Source organism: Anoplopoma fimbria, chromosome 17, assembly GCF_027596085.1.
Source record: "Anoplopoma fimbria isolate UVic2021 breed Golden Eagle Sablefish chromosome 17, Afim_UVic_2022, whole genome shotgun sequence".
Taxonomy (NCBI): Eukaryota; Metazoa; Chordata; class Actinopteri; order Perciformes; family Anoplopomatidae; genus Anoplopoma; species Anoplopoma fimbria.
In genome coordinates, this window is record NC_072465.1 from 13,444,111 (window position 1) to 13,457,139 (window position 13,029).

Here is a 13,029-nt window from a genome sequence, read left to right on the forward strand (position 1 = left end):
ATAGTTGTATGTGAGATTGCGAGTTGGAATAAAACATGAAAAGCAGGGCTTTGATGAGCTAAAATGTCTTATTTTGAACATTTAGGAAGACTTACCTAAGAGCTTTCTTGCGTTTTTTCTCTTCTGCTTTCTCTTTCTGTGCCAAAGTCAGAGACTCAGCCTCTGCCAAGTTATCAACAGCAATGGCCAGGAAGACATTTAGAAGGATGACTGATTGACAGGGGAGTCAAAGATTATTACAGTAATTTGAACTGAAATTGAGGTTGTCATGGCTGGATTTCCATGTTGGTTAAAGGTACACACACACACACACACACACACACACACACACACACACACACACACACACACACACACACACACACACACACACACACACACACACACAACAGACACAAAACTCTTTAAGGATACAATTTCCACAGACAAAGAGGATGATGAAGTAGATGCTGACTAGGATACCAGGCATGCTGGGTCCTCCATGAGCCATGATGCCATCATACATGACAGCATTCCAGTCCTCACCAGTCAGGATCTGAAAAACACATAATTATAATAGTAAATAGTTAATTTAATAAATAATTGTGAAATAATTCTAAATATTTCAAATTGTTTTTGAAAAATCCCTTTTTTATAGTTTTTTGTTTAGTGTTTGTGATTGTACCTGAAACACAGTGATGAGGGCCTGGGGGAAGCTGTCAAAGGTGCTGCGGGGTTTGGGCTGGCTGGGAAAGTTGAACTTCCCTCCAAACACCTGCATACCCAGCAAGGAGAAGATGACAATGAAGAGGAAGAGGAGCAGCAACAAGCAGGCGATGGAACGCACCGAGTTCAAGAGGGAAGCCACCAGATTACTAAGAGATGTCCAGTATCTAGGGCACACACCATCAGTGGAATAATGGGATCGGTTATTCTGTCAGTTGTGTTCAATCAATTCAGAGGATTTGTAACTTAAATTTCTTTTGTTATGAAATTACATTTCAGTGGAACATTTTTCAATTTTGAAATGTTATGGAACACATTTTGGTCACAATTGTTTCATAAGACAAAATAAAGACATACTGTGTGTTAATTTCATATCGGCTTTGTTAAAGGTTTAATGTAATGCATAGTGTGCTCTGTGCTCAAATAAAACTGATCAACAATAAAACAATAAAACCTCAAAATATAAGATCTTGATCATTCAAGGGTGAAACACAAAATTGTAAGGAGCAATGAGATACTAGCTGGGTTGGTAAACACATTTTGCCAACAGTTATTCCTGATGAAGACTTTATACACAACTACAAACACATTGCACAAACCAGCTGAAAGCTATCTAACCTGGTGACTTTGAGCAGGCGGAGCAGGCGTATGCAGCGCAGCACAGAAATGCCCATGACTGACATGATTCCCATGTGAACAAGGATCAGCTCCATAATGCCAGTAGACACCACAAAGCAGTCAAAGCGATTGAAGAGGGACATGAAGTAAGAGGGCAGGCCAAGAGCATACATCTTCATGAACATCTCAATGGCAAACATAGACAGCAGCAGCTTATTGGCGTTATCTGTTAATGGTTGTGGCCAACAGTATGAAGAGAAAGACAGGAGACAAAATGAGAGATAGAAAAATATTGTATCAGTTTTCAACAGCCTAGAAAGAGTTTGAAGTGCTAAATAAATCATTTATATTCTTAGTGGTTGATCATAATTTGATACCTTTGAAAACAGTTAATGAAGTCATTTATTTTCTTTACATTGAATTAATTACATATTACAGAACATAACAATGCACTGTTTTAATACAATCAATAATTGAAAACTGAAGCAATGATGCAATAAGAAGCAAAGAAGCTATGGTATTTTATCTCATTTAAATAGTAGTAGTAAATTAAAACTTGTTTACATTGAATTTGTGTAAACAACCTGTTGCAACAACCTGAAAATAAATTAATAGCAGAAAAATATGGAATGTTGATTAAATGTATGTGACACATCATACTGCTATTACTACTATTGGTGTGTCTGTTGTGTATCACATAACTATTAGGAGAGCAGACAGGCAGCAGAGTTTTGGATGTATTGTAGTTTGTTGAGGATTTTGGTGGACGTGCCATACAGGATGCTGTTGCAGTAGTCCAGTCGAGAGGTGATGAAGGCATGGATTATTGTTTCAGAGGCTGGGGGGAAAAGGGTCGTAGTAATCTAATGTTCTTTAAATGAAAGATGGCATTTTTTTGTGATGTGGTTGATGTGACATTTTAAGGAGAGGGTTAGGGTTAGGGTTAGAGGGTTTGATCAAAAATGACACCAACGTTACAGATATGTGTGGAAGCAGGAACAGTGGTGCCATTGATGCATAAGGAGAAGTTGTGGTGGGATTTGTTTCGTGATTTTGGGCTGATGATGAGGATTTCAGATTTGTCACTGTTGAGTTTGAGAAAGTTGGCTTGCATCCAGGTCTTTATATCTGTGAGGCAGTTGGTGATGGTGAAGTGGTTGGTGGGGGTGATGGATTTGGGTGAAATGTAGAGCTGGGTGTCGTCAGCATAGCAGTGGAAGTGGAGACCATGGTGGTGTTTGATGTTACCGAGGGGGAACGTGTAGTGGTTGAAGAGGAGAGGGCCGAGTACTGAACCTTGGGGGACACCTTGAGGGATTGGGACTGTGTCAAAGTTTAAGTTGTTGATGCAAATGAACTGTTGTCGGAGATATATGATTTGAACCAGGAGAGGGCTGTGCCAGTGATATAGAGGGAGGTCTCAAGACGGGAGAGGGGGATGGAGTGGTTGATGGTGTCAAACGCTGCACTGAGGTCGAGTAGTATTAGGATGTTGAGGGAGTGGTCATCTGAGGAGAGAAGTAGGTCACTGGTGACTTTGATTAGGGCGGTTCTTGTGCTGTGATGAGATCTAAATCCGGATTGAAATGCTTCGTACAGTTGATTGGAGTCCAGGTGGGTTAAGAGTTGGTAGGAAGTGCGTTCCACTATTTTAGACAGAAAAGGGAGATTGGAAATGGGTAAGTAGTTGTTGGTGATGTCAGGGCCAAGGCCAGGCTTTTTGAGGATAGGTGTGACAGATGCAAGTTTGTATTCCTTGTAAGCCAGGGTGTGCACTGAGGGCGGTTTTGTTGGAGAGCCTCTCTAGTTGGCTTTTCCGGGACTTCATGAGACGGAGTTCCGTGGTGAACCAGGGAGCAGTGCGGGTGAAAGAGTTTTGATAGGGGAAAGCTAATCAAGGCAGGAGGATAGTGAGTTATTGTAGAGGTTAACCAGGTCTGTGGGGAAGGGGCTGAGAGAGGGGGTGAGGGTGGAGAATTTTTCAGTGAGGCAGGCTGAGAGTGATGAGGGGCAGACAGACTTCATATTACGGAGAATGATGGTGCGCGTGTGTTTGAGTTCTGGGATAGGGATGTCCATGGTGATGGCTAGGTGGTCGGAGATGGTGAGGTCAGACCTGGAGAGGTGGTTGATGGAAATTCCAGTGGAACAGACCAGGTCCAGAATGTGAACATGGGTTGGGAAGTTGATGTGCTGAGTGAAGTTGAAGCATCTTAGCATGTCCAGAAACTCAGTGGCTATCTTACAGTCTGTGGAGTCGATGTGGATGTTGAAATCACCCAGCAGCAGGATAGAAGGTAAGATGGAGCAGAGCTGGGTAAGGAATTCATACAGGTCAGAGAGGAAGGCAGTGCTGGGTTTGGGTGGGCAATAGATGATTGAAATGGCCAGGGGTTTAGGATCAGAGAGTTTGAATGACAGGTGTTCAACTGAGGATGGAGTTTGGATGGTAGTCAGGCTGTTTTTATTTGTTGTCGGTAAAGAGCGGTATTTCCTCCGGCGTGGCCATCAGGGCGTGGTTTGTCCAGGTAATGATATCCAGTAGGGGTGGATGGTTGAGTACGTTGTAGTCCATGTGTTTTTGCCAAGTTTCAGTGAGACAGACAATATCAAGGTTGTTGTCAGTAATGAATTCATTGATGATTAGGTTTTTGTTGCGTAGTGACCGGGTGTTGAGCAGAACAAGTTTCATTTAGTGTTTTGTGATTGATCGGGAGGATTTGGGTAGGGTTTTGATCTTGGCTGAATTCACGTGTTGTTTGTTATGATGACATAATAAGGGAGTGGCCGTGGGCCGGTGCTGAGTCCACAGATAGGAGATGGAGGACAAAAGTGGAGTTGTTCACAATGAACTTGACTTTAATCACCTTAATCTTCCGACGGTATTTAAAACCCTGTGTTCCTCTGTCTCTGTCCCAGTTCATCTCAGTCCTCTGTGTCAAGCGGTCCAGCTATGTTCCTAGTGTTCGTGTTCCTGGCTTCTCTGATCTCTGCCCTCCCTGCTTGATTTGTTTGCCTGTTTTGACTGCCTTCCCGTGTACGGAACCTTTGCAGGTCGTGCATTTGAGTCCTATTTCACCTGTGGTTTGACGTTTCGGAACATATTTCTTGAGTTTTCTGTGTACTTCTTTTTAGACATGCAATATTTATTAATGTTGATAATTAATTTTGTTTATCAAAAAATATTTGTTTATTGATAGTTTGCTATATTTACTGTTTTATTTTATTTGTTATTCTTGTTTGTTTTTTTACTAATTTGTTACATTATCTAAATAACTAAACTAACAAAAATTGCAAGATAGGCATATTGTTTTTCATGGACGGCCGAATGGTGGGTTACTTTAAAGGTGTTGTAGGGCGGTATTATTTCCTTTTTGTTTCGTAAAGGATGGTTGAGTGTACCATATGCTAAAGGAGATTAGAAGCGTTTAAGCATCTTTCCGTAGCATTTAGAGGATTCGACTAGCTCTTAGATACCTTGGGGTCATTTCACACATCTAAGAACCTTCCTGAGCCAAACAAACGTTTCCCCCGCTGCTGTGGAATACCCTGCTAGCCCTGCTGACCCCAAAGGCAAACATAACAGATGAATGAACGGATGTTACACTTTGTTTGTGGCCACAAATTGTGTTTGGGCTTTATTAAAAAAAGAAAAGCAAGTAAAAATGCTAGGTTAAATGAGAGGGTTGATTGTTTTGCTGACCCGGATTATAGTTTAAAATATAACCTATTATCAAAACCCAATCAGATCCTGGTGCTTATTATTAAGGGTAGAGAGAAAACAAACACCGAACACACTGGCGTGATTTTCAGTTAAGATTTAAATTTTTCTGTTGTATATAGGTTGGTATAGTGTCAGTGTCAAACTGCAGTTTGTGAAAATGACACTAAATGCAATCTGTTGGTTTTGTAATGAGCAACACAAATTGTCTGTCTGTTTTGTATGTGTTGCTTAGTGTGACTTCTTTTTCTGTCTGTTGGGCCGACATTACACTACAAAATTAAACGTAGGTTTCAGCAACAAACTATCACGAACGCAACTTCACAGCAACACTTTGGGACATGCTGTGTCAAACACCGTTCTCATGTTTGTTAGACCCATCTCTTATAATAGGGTCTTCTAAATATCGAATACTTCGTCACAAGCTCTGACCATTGCAGAGTCATGTGGCTGTGTTAAGCATCCTCATTGGCATTGTTTTGGTGCTGACTGACGTGATTCTTGTGTACCATGACAACAATAAATTGCATTTTCGTGATATTTCCTGATTTCACCACCTGCTATGAAACTTGGCTGGTCTTTGAAAACACAATTATTTGTTTCTCTTTGCGCTAAGGTGGCAGACCAGGAGCCATCTTGGATCTTGCACCCAGAGTTATAAGAGGTGCGATGAGAAGTGTAAGGAAGCCCACTTTGATAACTTGTTTTGCCAATAGCATCTTTAGAATAATTTATTTAATCAATTAACTGTTCATTAGTTACCAGTGGAAAGTATTAAATTATTCCTGTAACACACTGGTAATTCCATTTATTTTATGTCAAAACGTCAATAGATTGGTCTTAGAAATCTCTACAATCCTACAAGTCTGCTTTCCGAGCTTGAGAAAACAGCCATATTGCACTGTATTAATGATCATTCTTTTTGAAAAAGACAGTGTTCATTTAGCTCTCACTAAAAGGGAGCTGATTGATGAAAATGATTAGGTACTAAACAGAATATGAAAATGCATGTAGGCATGAGAGGTTTATAATGCTCTGACCTTGCCAGTTTGTGAGTCTCTGGGATTGTCTGTGGTGTTCCGTTGCGATGGCCAGCGTATTAAGGAAGACGAGCATGATCACCCACCAGTAGAACAGTTTGGACTTCACATACACTCTGCATTTACGGCGTAACCAACGATTCCACTTACGAGCCAGCTTACTGCACAAAAAAAATAGAAAGACAAGTTGAATTCAGAGGAATGGTGAGTCTTCAAATTGGCCCTTAAGAAAGATATCATGACTTTTCAATGATTTTGATGACCCCCTTTTTATTTTTATGGGACACCGATAGATGTATACATCCCTGTATACGTGACGCTAGTATCCCGGTTACTGATTACTGCATGCCATTGGGCATGGGTGATGAGAGAAAATATAGAACATGTTAACCTTTCCTGCTTCAGGAACCGTGGATGATAAGACCTGGAGAGACCTTGTCTCCTCCTGCAAGGTTTATTCACGGACATTTACACTTGATAATTCCTTCTCTGCTCCGTTGGCTCTGAGCTTATCCACTGTTACACAGACTAAGCTATTCTTATAGCACTGTATTTTGACCAGTGTCATCCTGAAACTGTCACTACCAGTGAATGAATGAATGAACATACGCAGCCATGACTAGTGGGATAAGGTCGTCATCATTTCTAGTGTCGAGAGAAAAACAACCACTTAAGACGAAACACTGTTTCTGGCTTTAGCTGCTGCCATTATGTGTTTCTGTTCTCTCCTGGATACAAAAGCAGAAAGGCTGGTATTAATTAAAATATTTGATGTTAACTAAAAAAAACTCCAACTTTAATTATGACATCAAAGAATAATTTTAAAATGTTGACAATGTGTAAATAAATACATTTGCCAAACAAAGGCACTACTGACTAGTAATAGATGATCATCTGCATTGTGTCCATCTTGTTGACACTTCCAGTCTCTGATCCATTTTCCGTGTTGAGCAGGCCTAATGAAAAGAGACAAACAAACACACAGAACAGTTCTTTAGTTCATGTTGAAGATCAGTGTACATAGTCTGTGCTCGTCTTTTTCACGAGATTATATACAGCGGGTAAAATTCCATTTTATTACACATAACTTCATTTCTGAACTTATTTGTTTGGTTCTCTTTGTATGTATAGATTACTTGGGTTGTTACCGACATCTGGTGAACATTTCATGTCAATAGCACCTTTAGAAATATATTTAGTGAGAAAAATGCTGACGTGTTCAATACTTATTTTACCCGCTGTATGTTGTGCTTAGGAGTATAATTTGTGTTATCATGTGTTTACAGTTTTTTGCTCACAAAACTAATTTGTTTAGTCAGACCATGTTCAAAACACATTTTAAGTTGTGGAAAAACTTCTTGCTTCGGTGTCAAATGCCAGGTCAATGATTGTAGTTACATAATTCAAAGGAGTCTTTGAACATTCCTTTACAAGAGTAATGCTCCAAGGACAGAGTGGCATAACAGTATGTCCTAGTTTTTATTTACAGCATTTTCCATATATGTTTATACACTGTATAATAAGTACCTTTTATAAGCACCAACTGTTAAAGTTGTGGGAAGCTAAATTGTAAAAATAATAAAGCAGTCTTTACATAACGAGTAAGGAGATGTTGGGAACAAACTGGAATAATGACAACTTGTAAACAGATCTGCCTCACAGCGGGGTGTTGTGGAGCACTGCACAGGCTGTGATGACTGAGGGGACAAAGTGGACAAAATGTGGTCGACCTCTAGAGCCCTGAAGAACAGTCTTCAACATTCCAAAGACTCTATGATGGAACGGGCCTTTGCATGATGCTGTTTGAGGCAGCTCTGAACCCTCCCTTGCAGTGGTTCTCTATGTAGGGGATGATGGCCACAGTTATTGCAATGCAGGGGTAGCCACCATCACCCAAAATGAAATATCCTGTAAAGCAGGGGTATTCAAATAAAATTCAACAAGGTCCAGTTAGAAATAAATTCCTTATGCCAAAGTCCAGAACATCAAAATAATGTCTGTTTTGCTCTATGATTTAGTGCCATAAATATTAAAGTAGCCTAGAAGTTGTGTCATCGTCTGTATGTAGTAAACAACTGACTGCCAAATCAAATAAAGAAATTTCAATTGACTTTTATCTCAACAATATTAATAGTCAGCTTTCAAATTTAACTGGATGAATTATAAATAATATACACTCTATTAATAGATAAATGTTCTTCTCTCATTTCAAGAGCAATTTATAGGAGTCATGTGACACGACAAAGAAAATGGCTGCTTAAGACTTTTGCTCTCGCTCGCTCCCTCTATTTCTTTACCATAACTAACACTATTTCTGCACGAAGTTTGCCTTCACCATACAAGTCTCTGATAAAGGCTGGAATGGCGGATGGTCTGAGGAGTAAGATGTCCCAAGACCTGTCTAAAGACGCTAACAACGACAACGAGTTAGCCACCATGATTGACTCTGCACTACGACAACAACAACAACAACGTATGTTTAATGATGAACAGTTCACAAAATTTGAAAAGCGGTTGGATAAGAGCCACAAAGAAGTCTCAGTCAACTCCAAAGCTATCTTGGCACTTAAAAAAGACCACAATGACCTCTTTAAATGGGTGAGCCAAGCAGAGGAAACTATACAGGTAAAGTGCAGTATCATGGAAGCTACCCTGGCTTAGCACGAGGACCGTTCACGCCGTGACAATATAGGGTCTAATAAACCTCCCAGAGAAAATAATCCCATTGCATTTATCTCATCATCACTACCAAAGTGGTTTACAACTCTTGCTGCTGTGAAACTCGAGGTGATGAGGGCACATCGTATCAGTCCAGAATGCAACTCAGGACCTCCTCGTACTTTCATTTGCAAGATGCAAATTATTTAGTTTTGTTGCTTTGGGGTAGCTGGGGAATGGCGACTGGGTAATGGAATGTGACACATATCCTACTCATTCTGTGTGGCTGTGTAGCAACAAGGCTGTAAAGCCTTGTGCAACAGCACACTGTACATAATCCTGCGGGCTTATTCTTGGAATGCTGATTAAGCATTCCAAGTATTGTTCTTCAAAGCTTTATTCTTATATTTCTTCCGTACGTTTTTTGGCATCTAACTAGTTCTGCATACTTTCAGCTACAGAAACCGTTCAACTATCAAATTATTCAACTCTTTCAGGACATGGGTGCTATGACTTTTCTCATTTCTATCTCTTATGCTTTTTAAATATTAAGCAATATTCATATTTGTCATATAATGGTTCCCTATGGGGAAAATCCTCAAGTCTTCTCAAACTTCTTCAACTTTGAAAGCTTTCTGTTTCCCCCATACCTTCAGCTAGAGACACATTTTAAACTCTCAAATGTTCACAAAACCTTGAACTATGAAGGTATGATTCAGCTTATTAATATCTTGTACAGTTTTTTGAATAATCACACTTATGTTTTATGCTTTTTTCAGACATTTTCTGAGTTTATAATGGGTGTGTATTGCGTAGTTTAGAGTGAGTGATGTCATCGCCAGAGTGGAAGGAGCTCCGGAGTGGAAGAAGTTGCCAGAATCCCCACAATTTTCATTCTTCAGGCATCATTTTTGGTCAGAATGTAGATAAACTTGTCCTAGTTACACCCATAACACTGTGGAATCCAACAGACTTACACATTTGGTCACAGCAGCCTGAAAGTGAGAGAAAGTCCAGCTATCTACTCCATGGAGACCCATGTTAATTCAGACTCCAAAAAGATCTTGCACAGTGAATCGTACCCTGTTTCTAAATTGCCACCATAGCCACATTTTTAACACTACAGACACAATTTGTACATATTCTTGTTCATCAAGTCATTCTGCTTCTCATGGTCTGGTATTTAGTGAAAACTGAGCTAAGGTTTTAGGAGATTTCAGGAGTAGTTTGAGAGGTGCGCCTCAGCTTTAACTCAATTTAAAGCCTATGTACCTGTGAGTCTCTTTGAAGTCATATTGATATGGTAACCTTTGATGCTGGCAGGTGATTGATGTGAGCTAATTAGTGCAGTTTGACACACACAGAGACAATGACACACGCACACACACATACACAAATTACTTGGAGATATTCAGGCAGAGGTATTGTTATAACTTCTGTCTGTCTGTCCGTCTGCCTGTCTCTCTGTCTAGCTGTCTGTCTGTTTGTCTGTCTCTCTCTGTCTGTCTCTCTGTTTCTCTCTCTCTCTCTCTGTTTCTCTTTCTCTGTCTCTCTTTCTCTCACTCTCTGTCTGTCTGTCTGTCTCTCTCTCTCTGTCTTTCTGTTTCTCTCCGTCTCTCTCTCTTTCACTCTCTCTTTCTCTCTCTCTTCCTTTCTCCTTCTCTCTTACTCTTTCTCTAATCTCTGTTTCTCTATCTCTCAATCTCTTCCTCTCTCACACACATACTTTCCAATTTCATTTCAATTGAATTCATACAGCCCCAATTTCATTTTTAACACTATTCACACAAATTACATGTCTACATCTTCAGAAGATTCTTGGGATTCTCAAAATGAAGTTATTAAATCAATACGACTTACTGATTTTAAGTTCAGGTAGAACCTTCCCTGTGTCATCACCAGTTATGGCCAACAGTGACTCAGCACTACTACCACTACTACTACTATTACTACTACTACTATTATTACTACTGCTACTACTACTAATAATAATAATACTACTACAACTACTACTACTACTACTACTACTATTACTACTATTACTATTACTACTACTACTACTACTTTTTACTACTACTACTACTACTACTACTACTACTACAACTACTACTACTACTATTACTACTAATACTACTACTACTACTTCTTCTTCTACTACTATTGCTGATTAAACAGTTGTTTCTACTAAACCACTGATACTACTGCTGCTGCTGATACTACTACTGTTTCACTACTATAACTTCAGCTTCTAAAACTACTACTCTTGTTATGACTACTTCTTCTACTATTACTACCACCTATACAGTTTAACAGTTCAGCTTCCAGATTTGTATGCATTGTATTTCAGCTCTTTGCTTCTTCTGATGATGCAGTTCAGCTTCTATCTCTGCCAGTTTTACAATTCAACGACCAGGTTTTTCAACAGTGCAGTTCTTGGCTTTTGGGCTTTTTCAGGAAAGTAATTTGAAACTTCCACATTTTCAGCAATGCTCTGTGACTAATTTCAGCATTCCAATGCATTTTCAGCAGGAAATGCATTTTCTAGTTCGACTTATTCTCCATCTTCCGCCTCATATTTTGTCCAACTACTACTCCCACAGCGTTGCCAGCACATGCATCAAAATATATCAAAACGTGCGGCCTAATCGGGAATCGTGTGCTATGACTTTTCTCAGAGATTCGCCCAGTGGTTTCCACGGGAACCGGGAAAAACGGCAAGAAATTTCCCCAAAGAGATGAATGGGTTTTGGGCGTGGAGAGAGCTTAAAAATACTCAACTTTGGGCTCAGACTGACTCGTCATACTTTAACGTAAAAAAATTATTTGAGGTTTAAAACGTTAACAAAACTCTGGACTATATTGGGCCAAATGGGCATTTTGATAGCTAGCACAGATTTCATGACATCAGAGTTTAAATTTCAGGAAAGTTTTGGCCTTTTTCAGATTTTATAATTGGTGTGTATTGAATGGAATGTTCAGACCTAGAGTGGGTGATGTCATCGCCAGAATGGAGAGCAGCTTGAAAAATATTCTGTAATTATCCAAACAACTTGCTCCTATCTCCACAAGTTTCACTCTTCATAAACCATTTTGTGGTAAAAAATTGTTGTGATTTCAATGAAATCAATCAGGCTTACACATTTGACTCCATGGGCCTGAAAGCAAAATTAACTCCAACCAACTGCTCCATTAGACTCCATGTTAAATCTGACATCAATTTCTCAAAGAAAGCAGATAGTTTTCTATCCTGCTCTGAAGCTCACATCTTTTTAAACAACAAACACAAAAAGTACATCTCTGCGTTCGTCAGTCTTATCTCTCTGATGATATCAATATGTTGGTTTTGGGGGTGGGAGTTTGACAGCTAGTTTTGTGCTAAATCACCTAACCTCTCTTAATTAATCTGCCTCTCCACCCAGGTGCTCCAATCACCATGGCAACCAGTGACACACATGCACAGAAGCACGAGGGCATGCACACAGTGTGTGTGTGTGCGTGTGACCAATGAATCTAAAATACAGCGATGAGAGGAGCGATGGCTCCTCATTCTCAAGTGCCCTAATGGTCACATTAAAACACAACAAACATAAAAATTACATCAACGCGTTCGGCAGAGTCTTTTCTCTCTGTTGATAATATTATTTATGCGATTGGACTTGCTTCTTTTTCAAATGTACCTCAAATTAACCCCAAACTAACCCTAAATTAACCTCACTGATACAGCTGTCTCCGAACTGTTAATATATGCAACGTCTTCGGGCAGTAGCAGCTACAGTCAAAATTATGTGCGAAATTTTCTAGTTTAATATCTTTCTTTGGGATCCGTAATAGTATTTTCATAACTTATCAACATGACTACGGTTAATATAGCGAGCTGGAACATTAATGGCCTTAATAGTCCAGTTAACGATCTGCATGTTTAGACTTTCTCAAGAGGCATGAGATTCAGGTAGCACTTATTCAGGAATCACATCTTACCAGTAAGGTTTTCTGATAAACACTATACACAGCCGCTGCGGCTTCATTTCATTCTAAGAGCTGCGGTGTGTTAGTGGTCCTCAAATGTAACATTTCCATAAACAATTTAGGAACTTATGGAAGCACTGATGGCCGCATCACTTATATTAAAACGAAAATTGCATTTGTTGCGCTTTATGCACCTAATTTGACTCTAGTTTCTATAATAATATTAATGATCTCTTAGCCAAGTTGGAAGGTTTTTCTGTTGTAATTAGCGCTGATATGAATGCTGTACTGGACCCAACACTTGACCGTTCTGGTTATTGA

The 13,029-nt window shown here is 39.6% G+C and overlaps 1 protein-coding gene across 1 annotated transcript in view; it reads right to left on the minus strand.

The window, feature by feature from the left end:
- Positions 1-13,029, minus strand: part of LOC129105522 (dihydropyridine-sensitive L-type skeletal muscle calcium channel subunit alpha-1-like) — a 99,546-nt gene that overhangs the window by 71,522 nt on the left and 14,995 nt on the right. Inside the window, exons 9-14 of the mRNA XM_054616595.1 lie at positions 6,962-7,040; positions 6,085-6,245; positions 1,324-1,549; positions 665-872; positions 415-535; positions 96-210 (exon numbers count right to left, since the gene is read on the minus strand). Coding sequence (XP_054472570.1) covers positions 96-210; positions 415-535; positions 665-872; positions 1,324-1,549; positions 6,085-6,245; positions 6,962-7,040 — 910 coding nt within the window. The remainder of the gene's footprint in view (positions 1-95; positions 211-414; positions 536-664; positions 873-1,323; positions 1,550-6,084; positions 6,246-6,961; positions 7,041-13,029) is intronic.